The 27,629-nt window shown below is 41.8% G+C and overlaps 1 protein-coding gene across 13 annotated transcripts in view; it reads left to right on the plus strand.

Annotated features, from left to right (window-relative positions):
- Nucleotides 1–27,629, plus strand: part of CADPS2 (calcium dependent secretion activator 2) — an 852,012-nt gene that overhangs the window by 674,542 nt on the left and 149,841 nt on the right. For all 13 annotated transcript variants that reach the window (XM_077471987.1, XM_077471989.1, XM_077471994.1 and 10 more), the window contains 2 exons: nt 9,394–9,468; nt 18,636–18,719. In XM_077471987.1, coding sequence (XP_077328113.1) covers nt 9,394–9,468; nt 18,636–18,719 — 159 coding nt within the window. The remainder of the gene's footprint in view (nt 1–9,393; nt 9,469–18,635; nt 18,720–27,629) is intronic.

Genomic DNA, 27,629 nt, shown 5'->3' on the forward strand with positions numbered 1-27,629 from the left:
TACCCAGGATAACTGGAAACATGGGGGAGCTCAGGACATCAAAACGTATGAACTCCTAATGGCCATCAGGAGTGGTAACAAAGAGAGGTGCAGTCTCTAGGGTAACGGGGCCAGAACTAGGCAAGGTACCATCGGCCAGGAGAACTTCCAACCTGCATTTCTTGGGGATCAGGGGTAGGCTAAGATTTTTGGCCAGGTTTATATCCAAGAAGCCGCTGCAAGCCCCGGAATCCACTATAGTCTGCAGAGGAACACTGCGTGCTGCCAACTGCAGCACAATGGGAAGGACAAGGTGGGAGGAGGAAGTTCCAGAAACCTGGAAGTACGCTGGAGTGTACTTAGATGGCTTGCAGGGCCTAATGGGACAGCTGCAAAGGAAGTGTCCATCTCCTCCGCAGTGAAAACATAAGTTGGCCTGGCGACGTTTCTCCTCAGGGGTCAATGCGGCTCGCTTCATGCTAATGGGCATAGCCCCAGTCTCTGGAATAAGCATACTGAAAGTTTGTGACCATTCGGCTTGGTGCTCCCGTAGACGTCTGTCCAGCTGGATGGCCCGTTGGATGAGATCCTCAAGAGTGGTAGGAATACCACTTCTGGGCAATTCGTCCTTGAGGGATTCAGAAAATTCTAAACAGAACTGGTGTTTTAAAGCAGCCTCATTCCAGCCTGTATACATAGACCACCAACGTAAGTCTATGGTGTAGTCCTCCACTGGCCGCTGTCCCTGCCGTAGAGTATGTAAAGCAGCCTCATCGGTGGCTGTGAGCTGGAAGTCCTCGTAGAGCTGTGACATGGCTGCAAAGAAGGTGTCCACTGTGCAGATAGGTGGGTCTTTACGTTCCCATAAACTGTGGGCCAAAGCCTGAGGGTCACCTGATAACAAGGAAATAAGGAATCCGACTTTAATAGTTTCAATGGAAAAATTCCGGGGCTGCAAAGCCAGATACAGCAGACAGGCATTTTTAAAAGATCTGAACTTTAATCGATCTCCAGTGAATCGCTCGGGAGTAGGTACTCGTGGTTCTGGGGGCATCATCGTAGAAGTAGTGGATTCCATTAGCAGCTTTAGCCTACCCTCTAAATGCAGGTATCCTTCCTGTAGTTTTTGGACTATTTGAGTGAGGGTGGAAGCTTGTTGGCACAAAGTCTCTACATGGGATGCATCTCTGCCGGCCTCGGTCATGGCTGGATTATACTATCAAGTCACACAACAGGTCCAATCCAATAAGAGGTACAGCAGAATGAATCAGGAACAGAGTTGGTAGCCATGCCAAGGGTCAACACCATGCGGACAAGCGGAGGTACAGGAAGTGCAGGTGTGAGCGTAGTCGGGTCCAAGTCAGGGTCGGTGCAGGTGGAGAGCAGGGAGAGTCAGGAAAGCCAAGTAGTCACAGGAATCGGGTAATCAGATACAGGCAGCAGGTACAAGGGACATGGGAGCTGACGATAATCCAGCAACCTGCCTATAGTCTGCAGCAGGCGCCTACTACCATCACTGTGCACACACATGCATTGGCGCGCGCCCCTGCGCACTAGCCGTGGTGCATCTGCATGCCAATGCCATTGTCTCTCACCAGTGTGCGTGCATGCGCCCAGGTATTCGCCCGGCACGACCATAACGGTTTCTGGCAGGATCTCCAGTTCTACGATTGCTTCCCTGACAGGGTCACCTCAATTATATCTCTTGGTTACAAGCTGGAGTTGCGGGGGGTTCCCCCTCAGAGGTTTTTAAGATCCAAAATTCCCTTGGATCCTCCAAAAATAAATTTATTGCTTCAGGCACTACATCATCTAGTAGCCTCACTCCAGAGGGGAGACTTTCTAGCCTCCATCGATATAAAAGCCTGTTTACACATGCCTATCTTTCAGCCTCATCCGGGGTTCCTATGTTTTGCAGTAGAGGAATGTAATTTTCAGTTTGTGGCTTTACCCTTTGGGCTTGCTACAGCTCGCCAGGTGTTCACAAAGGTCCTAGCACCAGTACTGGGTCTTTTAACGGCTCAAGGGATCCTGGTGCTCAGGTATCTGGATGACCTCCTGCTCAGAGATCACTCATTACAGACTCTAGAACAGAGCATAATATGCACAGTGCAGGATTTGAAAAGCTTAGGCTGGATCATAAATACCAAAAAGTCAGCCTTGAAACCAGCTCAAAGTCTAAAGTATTTAGGTAAGACAAAAACAATTCCATAGCTCAACTCACCAGCCAGTCTGCTGACCTACCAAATGACCCTGTCTAACCGTCTGTTAAAAGCAGGAGTTTAGTTAGCACACATTTGCAAATGCATGTGAAGGCTGAAAGGCCTCATCACGGCACCCTGTGTTGCTTGCAGTCCTAACACTACAAATGTATAGAAATAAGTTGGTCCACACTATCCCAGAAACACATTAATGTTATAGGTACCTCATCCCCTAATAATTCTGCAAATATTGTATCCTAGAAAAGGAAAAAAGGGGAGCAGGGGATTTTTATACGGTACAATTTATAGAGAAGCAAAGATTTCTTTAAAAGAATTCGTAACTTTTTTATTTAGGAATGTATTAAAAATATATTTTATAAAGACAATAACAGCAAATACACTCATTGTACAAAAAATGCATAGCTATAGGGTATAGGGGATCCTGAAAGTGTTAGTTGCTGAAACTGATCGTACTTCCTCCCGACATGTTTCGCATTTATGCTTCTTCAGGGGAGTATGCAACTGACAATGACATAAAGAAAAAGTTTAAAAGTACAAAATGTACATATGTGCCGTACAGTTAAATGCATATATAATACAGGACATTTTTAATATGAAGATAGTCTCAATATGCTCAATATTAGTCCAAAGAGGAGCAATGCTTACCCAGGTATATAAATTCCAAGCATCGAAACACAAAAGCCAATAGATAGTGGAATAGATGGCAAAAAATTGTGGGACAGGATCAAATGGTAAAACCGCCCTAGCCCAATGCAGGGCATAGATGGAGGTAAGCAAGCGCTACAAAGATCAAAAACAAAATTAGAAATATTAAAATTTGATCTTTGTAGCGCTTGCTTACCTCCATCTATGCCCTGCATTGGGCTAGGGCGGTTTTACCATTTGATCCTGTCCCACAATTTTTTGCCATCTATTCCACTATCTATTGGCTTTTGTGTTTCGATGCTTGGAATTTATATACCTGGGTAAGCATTGCTCCTCTTTGGACTAAGCATATTGAGACTATCTTCATATTAAAAATGTCCTGTATTATATATGCATTTAACTGTACGGCACATATGTACATTTTGTACTTTTAAACTTTTTCTTTATGTCATTGTCAGTTGCATACTCCCCTGAAGAAGCATAAATGCGAAACATGTCGGGAGGAAGTACGATCAGTTTCAGCAACTAACACTTTCAGGATCCCCTATACCCTATAGCTATGCATTTTTTGTACAATGAGTGTATTTGCTGTTATTGTCTTTATAAAATATATTTTTAATACATTCCTAAATAAAAAAGTTACGAATTCTTTTAAAGAAATCTTTGCTTCTCTATAAATTGTACCGTATAAAAATCCCCTGCTCCCCTTTTTTCCTTTTCTAGGATACAATAACTACAAATGTATAAGTGTCTCCATAGTGGAAGCACATGCATGGAATGGATAGATGTGGGACAGGTGATCCTGGAGGCTGCCCAAGCCCCCTTAAAGGAACAGGAGCACACTGGACACCCAACAAGAGCCCAAGGGAAGCAAAGGTCCCATATATACGAACAGTAACAAAAAAACTGGCCACTGCCCACACCCATTACTGGCTTTCACAGTAAGGAGCACATGGAGGGCATATACATGTAATGCCGCGTACACACGATCAAACAATCGGGTGGAAAAATCAAACTCAAGTCCGCCGGACAATCCCCCCGTGTGTAGCCTCCGGCATACTTTTTTGACCCGAAAGTACGGCGGACTTAGAAAGTAGTTTTGCACTCCAATCTTCCGGCCGGACTTGCATTTCGGCAGACAATCCGGCCGTGTGTATGCCAGTCCGCCGTACTTTTGAAATGAATGGACTTTTCCCGCCCAGAGAAAAGTCCGCTCATTTAGAGAGGGTCTCCAGGTAGGCGGGGCCCGCGAAGGAGACGTCACTGGCCCCGCCACCTGGTATGGACTTAAAGGGGAACCCCAACGCCCAAAAAAATTAATAAGGGGGCCCCCGGATACCAGCCCCCCACCCTATGCGAATAAGTATGGTGTACAATGTACCCCTACCCATTCACCTGTAAAATAAAGTACAAAAAAAACACAACACACAAGATAAAATAGTTTATTGCACAGCTCCGGGGGTCTTCCGTCTTCGGGGGTCTTCTCGCCGGACTCCTCTGCTATCTTCTTCTAGCTCTTTTGCTAGCGGAGGAGCCCGGCTTTCTTCCTCGCCGCCACCCTTCTTCCGACTTCAGGGGTCTTGTCCCCCCTCTTCAGTTCTTCTGCCGGGCCACCGCGCCTTCTTATAGCTCTTTTACAGGCGGTGGCCCGGTCTTCTGCCGCCGCCTTCTGGCCTTCTGTTCTTCTTCTTCAGATGTTGACACGTCGAGTCCTCCGCTCACAATGGCTCCGACGCGACGCGCAGCGACTTATATAGGGACATCACCGGATGATGTCCCCGCCCATTATGGTGTCACAGTCCCAGAGGATGCTGGGACTGTGACATCATAATGGGCGGGGACATCATCCGGTGTTGTCCCTATATAAGTCGCCGCGCGTCGCGTCGGAGCCATTGTGAGCGCAGGACTCGACGAGTCAACATCTGAAGGAGAAGAACAGAAGGCAGCGGCGACAGAAGACTGGGCCACCGCCTGTAAAAGAGCTATAAGAAGGTGCGGTGGCCTGGCAGGAGAACCGAAGAGGGGGACAAGACCCCCGAAGTCGGAAGAAGGGCGGCGGCGAGGAAGAAAGCCGGGCTCCTCCGCTAGCAAAAGAGCTAGAAGAAGATAGCGGAGGAGTCCGGCGAGAAGACCCCTCAAGACGGAAGACCCCTGGAGCTGTGCAATAAAATATTTTATCTTGTGTGTTGTGTTTTTTTTGTACTTTGAGCGCTCGCTCATCCCCCTTTCCTGGCCGGCCGGGTAGCGTGCTCGGACAAGGGTCTGATGTGGACCTGGGGGGGACCTCCACACCGATTTTTTTCGGCGTTGGGGTTCCCCTTCAAGTCTATACCAGGTGGCGGGGCCAGCGACGTCTCCTTCGTGGGCCCCGCCTACCTGGAGACGCGCTCGAAATGAGCCGACTTTCCTCCGCGTGTGTGGGCGAGTCTGTTCATTTCAAAAGTAGGGCGGATAGTACGGTGGACTTAGTACGCCGTATTAGTCAACTGAAAAAGTGCTGTGTGTGGGCAAGTAGCCCATTCGGGAAGTCCGACGGACAGTCTGGCGGGAAGTCTGCCAGACTAAGTCCGTCGGGTAGTCGGCTACATGTGTACAAAAACAATAAGACAAAAACAATTCCATAGCTCCACTCACCAGCCAATATGCACAGTACAGGATTTGAAAAGCTTAGGCTAGATCATCAATATTGAAAAGTCAGCCTTGAAACCAGCTCAAAGTCTAAAGTATTTAGGTCTGATCCTAGATATGGTTCAAGCAAGAGTATTCTTACCACCTGTAAGGATCTGTGCCCTGAAGGTTCAGGTGCGTCAGATAAGGGGCACAGTCAATCCTCCATTCAGCTCTGTATGAGTCTTCTAGGCAGTACCCTATGCTCGGTTCTATTCTAGGCCTTTACAACAAGACATCTTGGTTTGGAACAGAAGAGGACAAGCCCTAGATTATCCAATGTGCTTATCTCCTTGGGCACGCTTAAGCCTAAATTGGTGGTTGCAGGATCAGAACCTGCAAAAGGGAAAATCCTTTCTCCCGGTAACTTGGAGAGTACTGACTACAGATGCAAGTCTCTCAGGCTGGGAAGCGACCCTAGAAGGGCTCACAGCTCAGCGGAAAGGGTCAGGGACAGAACAGATCCTGCCTATCAATGTCCTGGAATTACGGGCAGTACCCCTAGCCCTATGGTCCTGGACGGTGGAGCTTTAGGACTCCCCTATCAGGGTTCAGTCTGATAATGCCACTGCAATGGCCTACATAAACCACCAAGGCGGTACCAGGATTTGTTCAGCTCTGAAGGAGGTGAACCACATACTAGCCTGGGCAGAAGAACATGTGCCGATTCTGTCGGCAGTCCATATCCCGTGAGTAGAGAACTGGAAGGCAGATTATCTCAGCCACCAGCTGATCTGCCTGGGGGAATGGTCCCTACACCCAGAGGTGTTCCAGGAAATTTGCCAACGTTGGGAATGGTCAGAGGTCGACCTACTAGCATCCAGGTTCAACAACAAAATTAAAGCAGTTTGCATCCCGAACAAGAGATCCTCTGGCAATTGAAGCAGATGCTCTGGTAGTTCCTTGGAGCCAGTACTCCCTGGTTTATGCTTTCCCTCTGACCCATCTCCTTCCACATTTGTTGTGCAGGATTCGGAGAGAGGGGATTCCAGTCATTCTGGTTGCACCAGCCTTGCCCAGAAGGCCCTGGTTGCCAGAGATTGAGAGACTGACAATGGATGGGCCATGGGTGTTTCCGCATCACCACGATCTACTGTCTCAAGGTCCTATATTCCACCCCAATTTTCAGTCTCTAAATATAACAGCATAGCTGTTGAAGCCAGGATGTTAAAGGACCATTATTACAAAAAGCAGTACGGCACAGATATTAAAACCTAATACAGAAAGATCATTAAATATTTTGTATATAATGTTCAGTTAACAACCAAGGAATACAGGATTGATAGGATAAAAATGAGAAGTCCCATATGCAAGGTGTTCTTATCCAGCGAATTGGGGTGACTGTGATCCCCTCCACCAATGACAGAAATGGACTCTAACCTCAAGTACTGGACCCCTGAATATTCAGACATGTCATATACAGCATTTCCCATCAAGTGTTAAACAAATGAATCCACCTCGTATATTGTCACTCCTGGGGTTTACTCATATCTCATATCCCATAGATCTCATAGTGATTCCATATGTCATATGTAAAAAAGATAGAATAGCAACATCTAGTGCTCTCTGTATAAAATGAATTTATTTAAAACAAATAGAAGTGCACTCACATTACAAAGCACTGCGCCCCAGTGCTGGGTGATGAGCGATACATATGAAGCAATTCCAATGAACGATCATGCATGGATCAGCATTTAGACAAGCGGGTGACGTCACGACTAAAGTTACGTGGTAATCCTTACGCGTTGCGTCCCCAAAGTAGGCTGGACTGTTAAAGGACCATGGCATCTCTGGACCAGTGGTGTCTACCCTAATGAATGCTAGAAAAGCTGTCACTAGGAAGATCTATCATAAGGTCTGGAAGACTTATATTGCTTGGTGTGAAGCCAAAAAATGGCATTCTCGGAAGTACCTGATTGGGAGAATGCTCTCTTTATTACAGTCAGCTGTGGAAATCAAATTGGCTTTGAGTACAATCAGAGGTCAAGTTTTGGCCCTATCAGTATTCTTCCAAAGGCCTTTAGCCTCCCATTCAGTGATCCAAACCTTTATGCAGTGGGCATCTCGCTTGCTTCCACCCATTGAGTCACCTATGTGTCCTTGGGACTTGAACTTGGTGCTGTCTGTGTTACAGAAACAACCATTTGAGCCTATCAAGGAAATTCCATTAGACTTGCTGTCATGCATGCTAGCCTTCCTGATGGCCATCACCTCGGCTAGAAGGTTGGCGGAGTTGGTGGTCCTTTCGTTCAGGGAACCATACTTGATCTTTCACCACGACGGGGTTGTGTTACGACCTGTTCCATCCTTTTTTCCAAAAGTGGTGTTGGCCATTCATTAAAATCGGGACATTATTTTGCCTTCTTTTTTCTCTGTCTCGATCGGTGGAAGAGCGACGACTGCATTCATTGGACCTTGTCCGAGCAGCCAAGGTTTATTTGTCTAGATCTGTGGAGATCCGAGGATCAGACTCCTTTTTAGTTTTACCAAAAGGACCCAAGAAGGGGCAGGCAGCTTCCAAGGCTTCCATTGCCAATTGGGTCCTTCAGTTGATCATTCAGGCCTACGCTCCCTTTAGGATGAGAGCTCATTCTACCAGGGTTGTAGGAACCTCCTGGGCTTTTTGCCATGGGGTATCTGTGGCTCAGATTTGTAGGGCTGCTACCTGGTCTTCAGTGCATATGTTCACAAAATGTTATCAAGTGGATGTTCAAGCAGCCGAGGATTCAGCTTTCAGTCACAGTGTACAGCGGGCTGCCGTATAAATTCTCATGGCTATTGTTTGGCAGGGTGTCTCCCTCCCCTCAAGGCTATTGCTCTGGGATGTCCCAGCAGGTAATGAATATTAGCCTGACTCTGTGTCCCATGATGTACTGAAAGAAAAGGTTTTTACAGGTAAGTATGACGAAAAAATCCTATTTTTGTCATTCTCTTTGTTTTTTCTTTTCATTTTCTTTGTTGTTTTTTTTTGGGTTCTTGCCATATAGCAACATCTTTGTGTAATTTTCTTTATATTTCTTTTCATTTTCTTTTTGTTTAATACGTCAAATCAGTTAATTGTGTGTATTTAGGAGCATTATAATTAAACTGTGGCTTGCACATATATTGCCCCTGTTTCTATTCCATTTTGTTATGCTTTTTGAGAGGGTTCTAATGAAGTTAACAATTGGAATGTTGATTTTATTTTGAAGTGGCTTTCTTAAAAGAAAAAAATTTCAACATTATCTAATTGATGAGTTTCTGTTTATCCGCAATAAATGTGGTACATATTTAGAGACAAACCAGAGCAAGAGAAAAAAAAAATACAATACAAGATGAGAATTGGATATGCTAGTTGTCGGGTCTGTTAATTTTCCATTCATTTGTGTGTGTTGATGAAATTTCTATTATGTACTACCTTGAATATATTGTGAAAAATACAACGCTTCCATCGCGGCATGGAAAAAAGGCCTTTCTCATGTGGATAAATGGAAGCTCATTTCTTTCTAAAGCACGTTTAGCTAAACTTATGAATGCAAGTTGTCAGACATGCAATGTTGTATTAATTGAATCTTTTTCTAGTCTTTTTGGTTTTCTATCCAGAGCAACTCTTTAGAAAAATGCATGGCTATCTTAATTGTAGGAGACACAAAACTTATCCTTCACATTCCTTCTCTTGAATGAGAATGGGAAATCAATTCATCTGAATAATAACCCCATTAGCTGCTTAACTTAGCATCGAACATGGGAAAATGTACCAGATAGAATAGGAGGAACTGTTGATTGGATGGATCATTTTCAAGGTTTTGTTCTACTAATGTGTACTGAAAATACAATTATATTTTGTCTACTAAAAGATATCTACTATTGTATTGATTGAGATTTTATTCTCACATTATAGCAACAGTACCATTCCAAAATAGATGACTTAATCGAGGAAGCGGTTACTGAAATTATATCACTTCTTGTTTTGAAGGTAAATTTATTTGTATGTGTTTATAATTGTTGCCTATTTTTATTGAAATTGTTTCTGTATCTGCTTGTGTTGCATTGTGGGAAGACTAGTCCCTCAACAATTTGAATATGCATGTGAAGGTGACACTATTCTGTGTTTAAAGTATAATTAAAGGCAAAACTTTTTTTTTTTTTAGTTTTGGATAGAGTGTAGAGGGATTAGAACACCTGTCAGGTTTTTATTGCTGTCTGTGCTCCCATTAGAGAGAATTATCCTCATTCATTGTCATGTTGACCATATTCATCAAAATTCGGGCGAATTTTCATTATTTGGACATTCGGATGCATCCGAATGACCAAATTACAATGCTAACGAATTCAAACTAAATTCGAATCAAATTAGAAAAATGACATATAGCGATCCGACTTTGGGGCCATGTATCTCGGGGCCACTTATAGCTAGGAGCCCCAAATTCGGTATGCAAACTCAGTAGAACTAGCACTACAACATCTCTAATTTGGGGTTTCTAGCACCAAGTGACCCCCCAAAGTCGGGTCGCAAAATGTCATTCTCTGCTGCAGAAAAGTGCTTCATATTGTGCGACCCGACTTTGGGGCCCTGTAACTCAGGGTCACATGGAGCTAGAAACCCCAAATTTGGAGATGTTGTAGTGCTAGTTCTACTGTTTGTATACCAAATTTGGGGTTCCTAGCTATAAGTGGCCCCGAGATACGTGGCCCCAAAGTCAGGTCACAAAATGTCATTCTCTTCTGCAGAAAAGTAATATAAATGAAATGAGATGTGTGTTTTTTTTGCACTGGTACACTGCAAGTATGAGAAGTTGATGTGACAGATGTATATAAGTAAGTAACTAACCATCTTCCAAAATTTCTAATTCAAATAGAAATGATTAGAAAAAATATAATTTAATAGAATAAAATAGAATATACAACCATCTTCTGAAATTCAAATTTCAAATAGAATAAATTTGAATTTCGAATAGTATAGAATAGTATGAATTCAAATTTTTTAATTAATTTTAAATTTGGATAGAAAAGATTATAATAAAATAGAAAATAGACTAGCAAAATGATAGAACAGAATAGAATATATTATATTTTATTCTGTTCTATTGTTTTTCTAGTCTATTCTTTTATATTCTATTAAAATCTTAAAATTCGAATTTCGGAAGATGGTGGTTTTTTATAATATAATATATAATATATAATATATATTTCTTTCCGACATTCGAATTTCATATAGAATGAATTCGAATTTGAATAGAAAAGATTAGAATAGAAATAGAGAATAGACTAGAAAAACAATAGAACAGAATATAATATAGATACTATCTATTTCATTTTTAATTTCTTTTGCAGATTACTACTTGTTTCCATAAGATCTCCTGCAGACTATTAGCATCTATTTAAATTTTTTGCAGATCTCCTGCAGACTATTAGTATCTATTTTGTTTTCTCACCAGATCTCCTGCAGACTATTAGCATCTATGTTTTTAGCAGATCTCCTGCAGACTGTTGGAATCAATTTAATTTTTTGGGAGATTTCTATTTATTTCCATCAGATTTCCTGCAGTATAATAACATAAATTTCATTTTTTGCAGATCCTGCAGACTATTAGCATCTATATCTAAAGGAAATGGCTGTTCTAATGCAAACAAATAAAAATAAAAATGAAATAGATGCTAATAGTCTGCAGGAGATCTGTAAAAAAATGAAATAGATGTTAATATACTGCAGGAGATCTGATGGAAATAAATAGTAATCTGCAAAAAAAGAAAAATTAAATTGATTCTAACAGTCTGCAGGAGATCTGCAAAAAAAAGAAGTGAAATCGCTGTTAATAGTCTACATGAGATCTACTAAAAAAGAAATAGATGCTAATAGTCTGCAGGAGATCTGCAAAAAAGATTGAAATAGATGCTGATAGTCTGCAGGAGATCTGGTGAAAAAATGAAATAGATACTAATAGTCTGCAGGAGATCTGCAAAAAAAGGAAATAGATGCTAATAGTCTGCAGGAGATCTTATTAAAACATGGTAATCTGCAAAAAATTTAAAAATAAAATAGATAGTATCTATATTCTATTCTGTTCTATTGTTCTAGTCTATTCTCTATTTCTATTCTAATCGTTTCTATTTAAATTCAAATTCATTTTATATGAAATTCAAATGTCGGAAATATATATATATATATATATATATATATATATATATATATATATATATATATATATATATATATCCATCTTCCGAAATTCGAATTTAGTATATAATGATTTCGATTTTAATAGAAAAGATTTTAATAGAATATAAAAGAATAGACTTGAAAAACAATAGAACAGAATAAAATATAATATATTCTATTCTGTTCTATCGTTTTTCTAGACTATTTTATATTTTATTATAATCTTTTCTATCCAAATTTAAAATTAATTCATTTAAAAATTTGAATTCATACTATTCGAAATTCTGATTTATTCTATTCAAATTTGAATTTCAGAAGATGGTTGTATATTCTTTCTATTTTATTCTAATAAATTATATATTTTTTTCTATTCTGTTCTAATCTTTTCTATTTGAATTAGACATTTTGGAAGATGGTTAGTTACTTATACTTATATACATCTGTCACATCAACTTTTCATACCTGCAGTGTACCAATGCAAAAAAAACACATCTTATTTCATGTATATTTATGGTATCAATGAAGTTGTCAGCATGCCTGATTAAAGAAGTCACAGATGTCGATCGCAAGGCAAGTGCATATGCTGTATGTCATTGTCCACTTGCCAAAAGTTGTGTATTGTATTTGTCCGCTTGCCACGTCACCTGCCACAAGTTGTGTATTGTCCACTTGCCACGTCACCTGCCACAAGTTGTGTATTGTCCACATGCTATGACACCTGCCACGAGTGCCACGTGGCCAGCCACGAGTGCCATGTGACCAAGTTGTGGATTGTCCACTTGCCACGTCACCTGCCACCAAGCGACCCCAGATATGGGCAATATGAAAGTACTTTTCTGCAGCAGAGAATGACATTTTGCGACCCGAATTTGGGGCCATATATCTCGGGGTCACTTATAGCTAGAAACAACAAATTTGGTATGCAAACACAATAGAACTAACACTACAACATATCCAAATTTTTCTAGCACCAAGTGACCCCGAGATACATGGCCCTAAAGTCGGGTCGCAAAATATTTTCGAATCCGGTTGAAATAGTTTCGAATGCGGTTGAAATTATTTCGAATCGTGTTGAAATCATTTTGAATTCGGTAGAAATATTTTCGAATTTGGTTGAAATATTTTCGAATGTAACCGATTTTTGGAATTCGGTAGAAAACTAAATGAAATACGAAAACGAATTTAACTAATTTAACGAATATAACTAAACAAAATTAATGAACGAATTAAAACTAAACGAAACTAATTTTTTCCTTTTGTACATGTATAGTGACAACCAGGTATTCCCTCACTTTAAAGGGATTTCCTCCCACTTCCTATTTTTTCCACCCAAATACCTGAGCAGCAACTGGCTCAGCCTCTCAGCTCCCCATCCCCTCCTCAGTCTGGCACTGACAATTGCCACTGTGTGCACAAAGGGGACCGTAGAACTGAGCGATCAGCGGCCTTTGATCACTCAGTTCTTAGTATAGAGGCAGAAGGGGACAGATGGGGTGTTAGATCAATGCATAGGTAATATGATTGTTTCTTTTTTTTTCAAATCCCACACTTCTCTCTAAGCATGTAAATATTGTCTGCCCTGTAAATTCTACAGCGAATAGCTTAAGGTATTTTATATAGTATCAAAGGTGTTGACTGGCCAGGATCCTGGAGATTTGTAGTACAGTATCTGTGCTGCCAACATTTGATTCGCTACAGGGAGACTTATTGCTTTTCTAGTTCTTATTCAAATTTTCTCTGATTTCTAGTAATTTTGTGCTACTTTTACATCTGTTTGTCTGCCTTCCAACATGCTTTATAAATCTGTTCTGAAAGTATTTGGGCCTTGTGTACACAGAGCTTAAAAGCTGCTGCTTATACAGACATTCGGCATATTTTTTTTTTAGCCTGTAAAAGCACCTCTATGTTGGTCTATGTGGCTATGCACACATAGGCGTTTACAGGCAGGAAAAAGGGGTTTTTTAAAACTGTGCATATGTGTGTAAATGTATTACAATTACCAGAAAAAATTCTGGCCAGTAGAATGCTTTTATGCCATACGTGCATACATATTGTAACATTAGAGGTGTTTTTTTCTGCCAAATTCAAGCAGAAAAAAAGTTGCAGAGACCTTGTACACACAGCGAGACGAATGATCGTCCTTTTTTTTTTATTTTTTTGCATGCTAGTCTCGAATCGTAAATTAAGAGGTTACTTGCATCAAGGAATCTCTCGTATCGATGTGAGTGTGCAATGTACAGGGATAGGGACAATTGTAGACACTCACTCAGGTTGAACTGGATGGACCGGTGTCTTTATTCAACCTTACTCTGTATGGCAGAATACAACTTTCGGAAGTGATGGAATGTATTCTGCCATTTCTGAGCATCCATGGTATTCTGATTATTATCGTATGTTCTGGTATCTTACAAGTTTGTCCCTTTAGATAATTTTGCATGAACTGTCGTGATCAGCTCTCAAAAGCTCTGTATTAACAATTAAATTAATTGTATGATTGATTTGAAAGCAATATTTTTGTCAGATTTTTTGAACGTGTGTACTGGGCATTATTTTCACAAGCATAAGGCCTTATTGTTACTTTATCTCTTTTCAAGTTTAACAAAAAAAAACACTCCAGTTTCTAGTTAACCTTTCTTAAATTTGGTTTTATCTTAATCAATCTGCAGGGATGCTAGGTATGCTGTTTGACATAGAAGGGAGACCTACAGAGCTGTGTGTTGAAATCTCATTTTAAAAATTCGGCAGAGCAAGCCAGTATTTATTTTTAATACATTAAAATAATAATCCAAAGTCCTTGCATTTAATATGCAGTTTTCCTGAAGTCCCTAATATTTCCCTAATTTTTTTTTCTAGATTGGCATTTTGATTATTATTTACAGACATTTTTTTTTGTTTGGATTGAGTATAGAATGGTTAAAAAGCCCTGTTAATTTTTTGTCATATGTGTCCACTTGGGAAATTTTGCTTCAGTTCCTTTCCAGGAGACAAAAAATAAGTTAAGGAAAACCTTGCTTAGATGTGTGTCTCCATTGGAACGCTTCTCTTTAAGTGCTAGCTTTTTATAGTGATCTGAACTGTTCAGAGAGTCATTTAGCTTTATTCTATGTGTCATTTGTTAACCACTGTGTGTGTGTGTGTATATATATATATATATATATATATATATATATATCAAATCAGTTAACATGATCAATTAATGTATTGACTAAATATAAATTTTGAATATTACTTCTATTAATCTGACTTGCAGTTTTGGGTATAGATGCTGTAAGATAACCTCTATTGCTGTTATTTCAGACACTTTGATAAATAATCACTTTAAGAAAAAGGAAAAAAACAATTGTATGAAGTGATGGTATATCCAAATATCTAGTGCATACAATTGAGTCAGTAGATGCTAAAGCACTACTAAAGGCATGCTGGTAAATACACTGTTGAAATATGGATTTGTGAGCTGCATTACAATTTACATGACTAAGATTTGTAATTCTGTTTAGCTGCTCTAAATCCTCAAAAACTCACCATTTTTAGACAGCAAAGCCACGTCTTGAGCCACACCATATCATAACAAATTAACGTGTTTTAAGCCCTTTATCAAGGCTTGACACTGTTTAACAAAGCATGAACTAGACTTTTAAAAAATTAGAGGGCTCTCTAAGGGTAAATAGTATGGTCTCTGCAGATGCCAGTGAAGTGAATATAGTAATTTTGCCCCGGATCCCTTTAATTTTATCAGTCCAGTACTGTACATGCTTTGTTCAACAGTAGAAAGCCTGAACGGAGGACAATTTTGAACCCACAAAACAGATTTAATTTTATGATATAAGAAGCTGAAAAAAACTTTAGATTGAGCCCTAAGGCCCCTTTCGCACGAGGCGGACTCCGCTTCCACAGAGTCCGCCTCGGTCTGGCTCAGCGGGAGATCTCTCCGTTGATCTCCGATGAGCCGGCGGATGACAGGTCCCTCTCTGCTCACTGAGCGGGGAGGGGCTTGTCCAGCGCCGCTGGTCTCTATGGAGAGATCGGATGAAAACAGACAGCATGTCCGTTTTCATCAGATCTCATCCGATCCACCAGTGACGGATCTGGACATAGGGCCATCCGTCTGCTTTTGGCGGATCGGACCGGGGCGGATGTCAGCAGACATGTCTCCGCTGACATCCATCGTTCCATAGACCAGCATAGAGCGCCCGGTCAGGTCCGCCATCAGAACTGACAAGTGGACATGAACGGTCCGTCAGTGTCACATGGGACAGATCCGTAATGATCCGCCCCGTGATGATCCGCTTGCTCAGCGGGGATCGCTCCATTTATCCCCACTTAGCCGGCGGATGACAGGGCGGTCCCTGCACACTGTGCAGGGACTGCCCTGTCAGATCTCCAGTCTTCTCTATGGGGGATCGGATGAACACGGACGTCTGTCCGTGTTTATCCGATCCACTCTGCAGATGGATAGAAAAATAGGATTTTCCACCATCTGCAGAATCGGATCATAATGGAGACGGACGATTTCTGGTATCTGCAGATTTTCATCCGCAGACACCCGCTATTCCATAGGAATGCATGTATGTCCGTATTTCATCCGCAAACGGATGGATGAAATACGGGCATACAGTCCGCATGTGTGAAAGGGGCCTTAAACATTCTGCTTTTGGCATTTTCCTCTGAACAAAATGCCAACTTTTGACCAACACTCACGGGAGAACTGCCTAAGGATATTCATTTCTTCTGCACTAATTAGGACCTGACTAAGAATACCTGCTGCTTTGAGATCCAAGAGCCCCACACCTTTCCTCTAAAATGTAAAAAAAAAAAAAAAAAAATCACTTTAAACTTTGCTGATCAGAAGAACCAATATAATGGAAGTGTCAGAGAAGCATTCTTCTATGTTTGGTTTATACTGAAAGTCTGGGTTGGAAGGCTTTTGAATCAATTTTCTTCCTTCCTCCTTTGTAACAAAGGGATAAAGAGTAAGGGAACTGTCAAACAACGTTTTGTTACCCTTTTACCCTCTTTTCCCCCAAGCTCCAAACATAACTTCCCACTATGTTTGATGAAGCTGACACAAAAGATGTAAACATGGAGGCAGTCCTCAACAGTGAAAACTGGGCAAATATGACTCTTTGAGGGTGGGGGCTACATTAGCTCAGGTGTGTGAGGGCAAAAGGGTAATACGAATTTGAACATTTCCTCATTCTTTAAAGAAAATGGTATTTGTGCAGTATTCCCATTTAACCTTCTGGCATGCTGCTTTTGAAAGTAATGATAACAAGCACAAGATATGAGACTAAGTAGTTTCATACTCATTGAGGGACACAGGATTCAGAGTCATTAGGACTGTGGTGCAGCCTACAGAAGGATTTGTACGTAGGCAAACCAAAAAACAGCCATCAGCCTGTTATAGCCCCTCCCACTCCTGGCATTCCACAGTATTTTGCTTGTGTCCTAGAAGGGGAATCGTTTAAATGTTTTACTAGCCATTTTTTCTTAGTGGCTTAATCAGGCAATCATTCAAGCTTATAGTTTTAAGGATTGGGATCCACCCTTTCCTGTCAAGAAAGTCTACTAGATTTGTCATTTCTTTTTGGCATAAGGCTTCTGTATCACTTAATTTCACGGCTACCACCTAGTCTTCAGTTCACCTGTCCTGTAAGCTTCACCAGCTGAAGTTTCTTCTAAAGTCCGCTTTGGGCGTAAGGTCCTTCAGGTAGCGCTTGAGCTGCCATTGTTCCCTAGTTTGGTTATAGCTGGGTCTCTTAGTGCTTTGTTTCCTGGATTGCCAACCTTCATTTGTACTTTTTTTGGAAATAAACTTTCTTTGTTTTTTGTTTTGTTTTTCATTGAAGAACATAGGTCCCACCCATCTGTATTTATCACCTTATTTTTGGCATTGTTTGTTAAAAATCTGAAGCATGTTGCAAGTGGAAAGGGTATTACCAGGCCGGTTACTGTTTTTTTTTCTCTTGTTTGCCATTGTCCAAACCCTCCTGTAGGTGGCAGTATAACCAAAATGTCTCTGAACCATATCCCTCAATAAAATGATATTTAAAGTGAGTAGAAAAATCCTATATAACTTGCCTTAGTATAATGGCATTTTGTTACATCAGTTTTTGTATCAGTACAGTATAACCTCCTGATCACATGCATGGGCCATACAGTATAATTCCCCAGTCAGTGGTCAAAGAACTCTCTCCTGTAAGTTCACTTATTGAGGCTACCAACAAATTGTAGTGACTTTATACAATGTCAGAAAACAGTATATGAATATCTCCAACTGAAACAGTGATCTACTATAAGATACGTTTCATTTTTTTTTTTTTTTTTTTTGAAAGCTTTTAGAAAATGTATATTGACTAGACTTATCCACTCCAAATTGTATGTATCACATTTAAGTTTTTAAAGTTATGATAGAGCAGTCTGTGAATTACTTCTGCTACAAAGCTTCAGATTAATGTCAGCTTAATAAAATGGGAAGCTGAGTTTTTTTCCTGGTTCAGATCTGCACAATTCTGGGGAGAGAAGTGCTCACAGGTTTTATTTTATTTATTTTTTTCTTGTGCCTGACTTGCTTTTAAGTGTGTGACTAGTTTAGATGTATCTGTTGTCCAGTAATTGTATTTGATATTGTTTATAAAGCTCTAAAAAGGGCTAAATACCATAACGCTAGTACCATAAGGTTTGGGAGGAGATCACAGTATTATAATGAAGGAAATGATGATTCCTAGAAAATATGCACTTTTAATTTGTAATTTCTAACTGCTTTATTATAAACCTCACAAAGCAATGTATACATGATTGTAAAATATTTGAATGTCAATGCTCTTTGTACAGCAATAATTTTAATGATACAATTTTTAGTAAAAATTAATATTTCTAATTAACTGCCTGTGCAGTCACTGAGCAAATATTAATATGCTGTGTTTTTCAATTACCTTTGTGTCACCCCTTCTAACATAATATCTAACTAATGCACCTAATCAAAGTTTCTTTCAGTGCTGGAAGGGGTTCTGTCTAAATTGGCAAGATACGATGAAGGCACGTTCTTTTCATCTATTCTGTCTTTCACTGTAAGTATACGTCATTTAGTATTTCACAATTACATTTTACTATTTAGTTCTTTATAATGATCAACTTTGAAAAAAAACTTAGTGAAGAAATGTAGGTTAAAGATATTGTGTTAAGGCTATTTACTGGCTCTCACAATGATTTGACATACTTGCATGTAATGGTCACCGATAGATGTAGGAGACAAATAGCAGAATGGTTTGGAGTTTTAAACATGTTTCAACCTGATGGAATACATTGGTGCCAGAATTAAACATAAAATGTTACATTTTTCCAGACAAAAAGCAACATTAATCCTTTGTTATTTCTGAGGAAAAGTTGGCCTGGTTTCTCAGCAACTCACATTTGGCAAGCGGTAGATGGTAAATTACGTTTTTTAAGTAGTAGTCATGTTTGGCTCATTTAGAGCTCAATATTATACTACAATCTTAAATTGAAGATGAAGATCGGGATTAGTACACAGTTCAAATACTGTGTTTTGACCTGCCAAAATATTTTACGTTTTTGTCTTTGAGTGATCCAAGCACCCTTCACAGACAGTCTAGCCAGGTCAAAGATCTAACTTTTCAGTTACAGTTAATACAGCCTTGTCACTAGCTTTGTGACCAGCTTGCCTTAGCCTGCTGTTTGGACAGTAAGAAGCAGTTTTGTAGTTTTCATTAATTGACAGACACAGTCTGAGAAAGTTGGGTTATTCTTCCGCCTACTGATAGACTTGGACACTGGCATACAAAAAACAGTGACCAGCCTTGTATTATACCTCCAAGTCATAGCATGCCTCATTTTTTGCTAATGTCTTAAGAGGCCGGAAGTCTTTTCTCCGGAATTATCATTAGATGGCTTAGTGGATGTCTAGCATCTTATTTCATGTAGGAGTCTCCACATGCAGAATTATTTAGTTAAAAATGTAGGGCTATGAAGCAAACATGCAAAAAAATATTTTCTGCATGTGCACTTTAAGGGAAAATATCTGCTCAAAGCTGCATTGAACACCCACATCAAGGATGTTATTGGGGGTAAGAGTACTCTCCAACCCCAGCAAAAGAAGTTTAGGCCTTCACCTGTGAAGAATCACCCTGCCTCTGAGAACAAAAAATAATCTTTTCTTTACTGCCAGTCCTGCCGAACCCAACCCAGGAGTCCAGTTTCACCACAATATCTTGGCCTCTCACTTCACAAAACCTGCAGAGAAGTCCTCTGGATACAATTGGACAGACAGCATTTCAGGTGCCTGGGTACAGGATGTTTCAGTGGGCTAAAAACTAGTGTTCTGCTGCCAACCTTGCTTCATGCCTTCCAATCTTTCTGGGTCACTGTTCAAATTTGCAGACCTACATGTAGCCCTTGCAAGTCTTCCAAAACAAGGGATTATCACTGCTGTTGCTGTATCAGAAAGGTTTAATTAATTCTATTACTCCCTTTTCACAGTTTCAAAGCCACAAAGGGATATCTACCCCATCTTGGATCTCAAGGCTCAGAATGTCTTTATAAGGTTCCAAGAATTCGTGATAGAATCTACCAGGTCTGTCATAGCCTCTCATCATCCAGGAGACATTGTGGTTTCTGTAGACATCAAGGGCATACCTGCATGTCTCTATTATTTTTAGCACATCACCATTTTTTTTTTCCGATTTGCTATGGGTTTCCAGCACATTCAGCTTTAACCCTTCCATTCAGCCTGTCTTCTATACTCTGTCTAAGCACTAAGGTTCTAGCCCCCGTGCTTGCCTTGTTTTGTTCCCAGGTATTCTCCATTGTGGGTATCTGAATGACCTCTGGTCGAGGGAGCAGTCAGCACAAATCTTGACTTCTAAAGGTTCGGATGGATCCTGAACCTTCAGAAGTCTGCATTGGAGCCAACTCATTGCTTGGAGTGTCTGGGTCTAAACCTAGACACAGCTCAAGCCAGAGTTTTTTTGTCCCCAAAAAAACTTCAAACTCACCACTCCCAGACTTTGACTCTTTAGTCCAGGGGTTTACCAACTCTTCATTTCTGTTTTAAAATTATGGAGCTGATGTTGGCTTCCTTCAAGGCAGTTCCATTACCTGTCACCAAAGACAAGGTTGCCTTTACTTCTGCTCTTTTTGGAGGATCCTTACAACAGACGAGCTTGACAGGCTGGGAAGGAGTCCTAGACTTTCATTGGTGCAGTGGACACTGATGGAATCTGTCTCCCCATCAACATTCTGTATCTCCAGGCAATTTGGATGTCCCAAGAGTGCTGGACTTCCCAACCTGAAGGGTCATCTAATCCATTCAGGCAATGCCACAATAGTGGTATATATCAACTCTCTGGGAGGAACCAGAAGTCTTGTCACTGAAAAAGTAGAAAGGATCCCATCCTGGGCAGAACTTTACCTTCCAACTTTGTCTGCTGGTCACATTCCAGACATGGACAGATGGTAGGCAGACTACCTCGGCCAGCAGTGCCTGGACCTAAGGAATGGTCACTACACATGGAAGAGTTCTAGAACCAGTATCACGAGTGGGGAATGCCAAATCTAGACCTTGTGACATCCAAGTTCAGCATAGAACTGGGCAGGTTTGTCTCCACATGCAGAGAACCTCTGGTGGTAGCAGTTTCCTTCCCTCAGACTACTCTTTCTGTCTCCAAAGGATCAAATTGGAGGACTTTGCAATTATCCTTATAGTACTGGACTGGCCCAGGTGGATTTGGTACTTTGTGGGCACTTCCCGATCAACTGGATCTTCTGCCTAAGGCCCCATTCACACCTGAGCGTTTTGTAGCTTGAAGCCTGAAGCTATAAAACGCTGCAGGGGAAAAAAAATAAAAAAATCTATTATTCTCAATGGAGATGGTTCACATCTCCACTCCAAGTCGCCTGAAGCTGAACGTCTGAAGCTCAAACAAGTTCTGGACCATTTTTTTGTCGCTCTAATGGGGCAGATTTGGGTGTTTTTCTTCTTTTTACATTGTGACCTGCACAAAATAACTGCAAAATGCCGTAAAAAAACTATAAACTAAACTAAAAGCTGTTGGGGTATTTTCGGTTGGGATTATAGTTTGGGCCTATTATGATACCTGTAATGGGTATCATGGGAGGAGTAGGATGTGTGGTAGGTGGTTTTGGTGGAATATTCTAACCAAGACCAAAATACATCATAGAGCACTGAAAATTGAATGAACTCTATTGCATCACAGTTTTTTTTTTTGCAGTTTTTTGCATTTATATTTTGGTGCAATTTGTGCACTACAGTATATATACTTGTATAAATATATTTGCAGTCATAATCTTTGAAAATGTTGCATATAGGGATTGTAATTCACAGAGAGCGTGGGTTTAATTCATTTTTATTAATTACTTTCACTCGGGTAACTTCATAAGCTGCAGACAGGTACTCGGTTACTCTGATGGGCTGGTGACAGGTACTCGGTTACTCTGATGGGCTGGTGACAGGTACTCGGTTACTCTGATGGGCTGGTGACAGGTACTCGGTTACTCTGATGGGCTGGTGACAGGTACTCGGTTACTCTGATGGGCTGGTGACAGGTACTCGGTTACTCTGATGGGCTGGTGACAGGTACTCGGTTACTCTGATGGGCTGGTGACAGGTACTCGGTTACTCTGAAGGGCTGGTGACAGCTACTCGGTTACTCTGAAGGGCTGGTGACAGCTACTCGGTTACTCTGAAGGGCTGGTGACAGCTACTCGGTTACTCTGATGGGCTGGTGACAGGTACTCGGTTACTCTGATGGGCTGGTGACAGGTACTCGGTTACTCTGATGGGCTGGTGACAGGTACTCGGTTACTCTGATGGGCTGGTGACAGGTACTCGGTTACTCTGATGGGCTGGTGACAGGTACTCGGTTACTCTGATGGGCTGGTGACAGGTACTCGGTTACTCTGATGGGCTGGTGACAGGTACTCGGTTACTCTGAAGGGCTGGTGACAGCTACTCGGTTACTCTGAAGGGCTGGTGACAGCTACTCGGTTACTCTGAAGGGCTGGTGACAGCTACTCGGTTACTCTGATGGGCTGGTGACAGGAACTTGGGTACTCTGATGACCTGGTATCGGGAACTCGGGTGCTCTAATGGCCCGGTGACAGGTACTCGAGTACTCTGGGCTACAGATAGGTACGTGGGTACTCTGATGGGCTGGTGACTGGTATTTGAGTACTTTGAAGGTAAGTGACAGGTACTCATATGGACTGCGACACATACTCGTATGGACTGTGACAGGTACTTGGGTACTCAGATATTTGCAGTCATAATCTTTGAAAATGTTGCATATAGGGATTGTAATTCACAGAGAGTGTGGGTTTAATTCATTTTTATTAATTACTTTCACTCGGGTAACTTCATAAGCTGCAGACAGGTACTCGGTTACTCTGATGGGCTGGTGACAGGTACTCGGTTACTCTGATGGGCTGGTGACAGGTACTCGGTTACTCTGATGGGCTGGTGACAGGTACTCGGTTACTCTGATGGGCTGGTGACAGGTACTCGGTTACTCTGATGGGCTGGTGACAGGTACTCGGTTACTCTGATGGGCTGGTGACAGGTACTCGGTTACTCTGATGGGCTGGTGACAGGTACTCGGTTACTCTGATGGGCTGGTGACAGGTACTCGGTTACTCTGATGGGCTGGTGACAGGTACTCGGTTACTCTGATGGGCTGGTGACAGCTACTCGGTTACTCTGATGGGCTGGTGACAGCTACTCGGTTACTCTGATGGGCTGGTGACAGGTACTCGGTTACTCTGAAGGGCTGGTGACAGCTACTCGGTTACTCTGAAGGGCTGGTGACAGCTACTCGGTTACTCTGATGGGCTGGTGACAGGAACTTGGGTACTCTGATGACCTGGTATCGGGAACTCGGGTGCTCTAATGGCCCGGTGACAGGTACTCGAGTACTCTGGGCTACAGATAGGTACGTGGGTACTCTGATGGGCTGGTGACTGGTATTTGAGTACTTTGAAGGTAAGTGACAGGTACTCATATGGACTGCGACACATACTCGTATGGACTGTGACAGGTACTTGGGTAGTCAGATGGACTGTGACAGGTACTTGGGTACTCAGATGGACTGTGACAGGTACTTGGGTACTCAGATGGACTGTGACAGGTACTTGGGTACTCAGATGGACTGTGACAGGTACTCGGGTACTCAGATGGACTGTGACAGGTACTCTGGTACTCAGATGAACTGTGAAAGGTACTTTGATGGGTGGTGACAGGTCCTCTTTATCGGGGGGGGGGAGAAATCAGTGTGATTGGCGTACACTGTAGGCGGTAACGAGATGTTACTGCAATCTCCTTCTCAGTGTGTAAGGAGGAGAACCTGGTAACATCTCACTCTGTATTTACATTTAGTGATCGGCTGTGATCCTTTCATGTGGTAAACAGCCACAGGCCAATGGCTGTTTACCATCGTCGTGACGAGCAGTGTTCCCGGGAACATGCCGCCATCAACGTGCATGCGCAGCTCTCTCGAGATCGCGAGCATGCACTGCGCAAAGTGGGGTGGTACCACCTGTGATGGGTCGTGACTTCATCACAGCCAATCACGTGGTAAAGAGCCATGCCCAATGGCTGTTCACTCCCCTCAGGGGCAAGTGGTGTCTCCGTGACACGTCGTGACCGAAGGAACAGGGATGAGCACACACAATCATGCGCATTCCGTGTTTAAATGGACGGACGTCATATGACGCCTGCCCAGAGCGAGAGCCACGCCACCTGGCCATCATATGATGGCCGGTGGGCGACAAGCAGTTAAACTTGGATCTCTCAGCACTTCAAAAACTCTTTCACTCTTACTCACAGGGTTGCATTCCTTGTCACCATCACCTCTGTGAGGCAAGTGTCTGAACTAGCAGCCTTGTCCTATAAATAATTTTTTATGGAAACACAGAGACAAGGTGGTATTCAGGTCTAAAGCATGCATCTTTCCCCTTTATTCAACCCCAATACATCAGAAGGAGACCTCCCTATATTGTTTGGATTTAGTTTGTGCTGTGAGCTTCTACCTTGCTGCCACTACATCCATTAGAAAGACTGGTGGTTCCAGGGATGGAAAATCACATACAAATCAGACTGTGGCCAAATCCTCATTCAAGCTTATAGTCCTAATGATCTGATTTCATCCATTCCTGTAAAGGCTTTTTGGCATAAGGCAACTGTTTCAGGCAACTGGTCTTCTGTTCACATGTCTTACCAAGGGGGCTTTCGGGCCTCTTCTATTGCCAGCTTTGGGTGTAAGATCCCTCATGGGGTTCTTTGAGCTCCATGCAATCTCTAGTTTGTTTAAAGTTGGGCCTATTGTAGTTTTTCAATTGCTGGTTTCCCATCCCTTAGTTGCACTGCTTTTGGACATTTTACAATTCTATGAATATTGTGCCCCTCAAACAAAATGAAAACTAGATTTTTGTACTCACTGTAAAATCATTTTGTTCACTTGCAGTAAAGTTGTTCTTTGACCTTTTTCGAAAAAATAAAAGTTAGCAAATACAAATACTTTAGCTGCTGTCTTTTAATAAAAGGACACTCGCCCGTCCAGGGGTCCAGCGATGTACTCATTCTAACGGCTTCTTTGATGGTCTTTGGGTCCCTGTCATCAGCATGCTTACTGTGGGCAGCTGTCTCTTTTTTTTTTTTTTGTCATTGCCCAAATTCTCCTCTAGGTGGTAGTATAACTCACATGTGTCTGAATACTGTGTCCCTCAATGAACTTTCAAGATAAGGATTTTATGATGTCTAAAAATAGAATAGCTCTTCCTCCTCTGTATCATGCAATAGACTGTAGCTTAGAGCAGTGGTTCTCAACCCTGTCATCAAGTACCCCCAGTGGGCCATGTTTTCAGGTTTTCCTTCATCTTGCACAGGTGCTTTAAATCTGAGTCAATGGCTTGGTATTTTGGACAGCTATTTTATCTTTTCCTTTGTCCTGCAGTGAGAGTCCTACTGTTGAGAGATAGCAGGAGGTGGATATCAAGACCCATTTGTTTCTTAACCACTACAATACCAGGCACTTTTGCCCCCTTCCTTCCCAGCCCAATTTTCAGCTTTCATCGCTCTCGCACTTTCAATGACAATTGCGCGGTCATGCTACACTGTACCCAAATGAAATTGTTATCATTTTGTTCGCACAAATAGAGCTTTATTTTGGTGGTATTTATTCACAACTCCGTTTTTTATTTTTTGTGATATAAGCGCAAAAAAAGCGGAAATTTGGAAAAAAAACAATATTTTCTTTTTTCTATTTTAAAAGAAATCCAATAAAATCAAATTTTGTCATAAATTTAAGCCAAAATGTATTCTGCTACATGTTTTTGGTAAAAAAAATTCCGTTAAGTGTATAATAATTGGTTTGTGTGATCACGTACATATGTGTGCAGATAATCATTGGAACATGTGGGGGAGATGTGTTTTTTTTATTTGGGGACATGTCTTTTTATTATTTGGGGACATTTGTGTTTTGGGGACATGTGTGGTGACGTGTATTGTGGTGACGTGTGTTTACACTGTAGGTTTATACTAGACTGGTGATCAGTTAGTAAAAAGCTGTAAAAACAGCTCATACTCACTGATCACCAGCCAGCTGCAGCGATCTGCTCTCCTCTCCTCAGCGACGCCTTCCGTGTGAGGAGAGGAGAGTCGATTGCCTAGCAGCCGGCTGTTTGTTTACATCACATGACGGCCATGATTGGACATGGCCGTAATGTGATCAGGAGGGCCAATCACAGAGCCTTCCTGCTGATCCGAGATGCGCCGTGTCCGGGTGACACGAGCACATCGGGATCGCGCCGCTGTGCAGGCATGCGCGATCCCCCTCCTTCTGAAGGACGTTCCTGAACGTCCGCTCAGAAGTAGAGAGCTCCCACCCGGCTGTATATGTACATTGGCCAGGTGGGAAGTGGTTAAGATACTTATGAAACTTTTTTTTTTTTCTAAAACAATGCATAGGTGGATTAGGAACTCGTTGTTTTTACTGTATAGGCATTTTTAGCTTTATGTCCATATGTCTGTTTTTGAAGATGTATTACTACTAATACGAAAAACACTTGTTACACTGATGGTGTGTCAGAGTGGAGGAGTCACTTGTTATGTATAATATATTATATTTAATATATTTTCAATAAAAAGGGTTAAAGGTAAAGGTTCTATTATGCAAAAGGTTTACTATCAAATAAGAGGTGTTTAATCAATTAAATGAATAGGAAAGATCCAGTATTGGTGCTGGGGCACCCCATGCTATTAAAAATTTTCAGCAGAAATATATGATTTTCTTGTGGTGTTTATATAGTGGAATAAATATTTTATTACATTGTTTACTGCCTGTAGAATTATTAATAAAAGAAGTTACCGTATTGGCGTATAACACGCACCCTTTTTTCGCGGGTGCGTGTTATACGCCGATACTCTGCGATTTCCGCACAATTTTTTGGACTCTGGGTGGCTTTCAGCCGCCTTTGGCCCTTCTCGCGGCTTTCGGCCGCATTTGGCCCTTCTCGGCGGCTTTCGGCCGCTCTCGGACCTTCTCGGCGAAAGCCCCTGAGAAAGGTCCGAGAGCGGCCGAAAGCCGCCGAGAAGGTCAGAGAGTGGCCGAAAGCCGCCGAGAAGGTCCGAGAGCGGCCGAGATACACAATAAAAAAAATAAGCGGATATCACTAAGGCTACAATGACGGACAAGCTGCATGACAAGGCTGCAATGAGGACAGGCTGCATGACAAGGCTGCAATGAGGACAGGCTGCATGACAAGGCTGCAATGAGGACAGGCTGCATGACAAGGCTGCAATGAGGACAGGCTGCAATGACAAGGCTGCAATGAGGACAGGCTGCAATGACAAGGCTGCAAATGATGCTGACAAGGCTTCAGATGGACACTGATAAGGCTGCATTGATGGGCATTTAAATGTAAGTTTTTTTTTTTCCTTAAATTTCCCTCCT

This window comes from Lithobates pipiens, unplaced genomic scaffold, assembly GCF_037356315.1.
Source record: "Lithobates pipiens isolate NorthernLeopardFrog02 unplaced genomic scaffold, aLitPip1_a1.2 Scaffold_8, whole genome shotgun sequence".
Classification (NCBI taxonomy): Eukaryota; Metazoa; Chordata; class Amphibia; order Anura; family Ranidae; genus Lithobates; species Lithobates pipiens.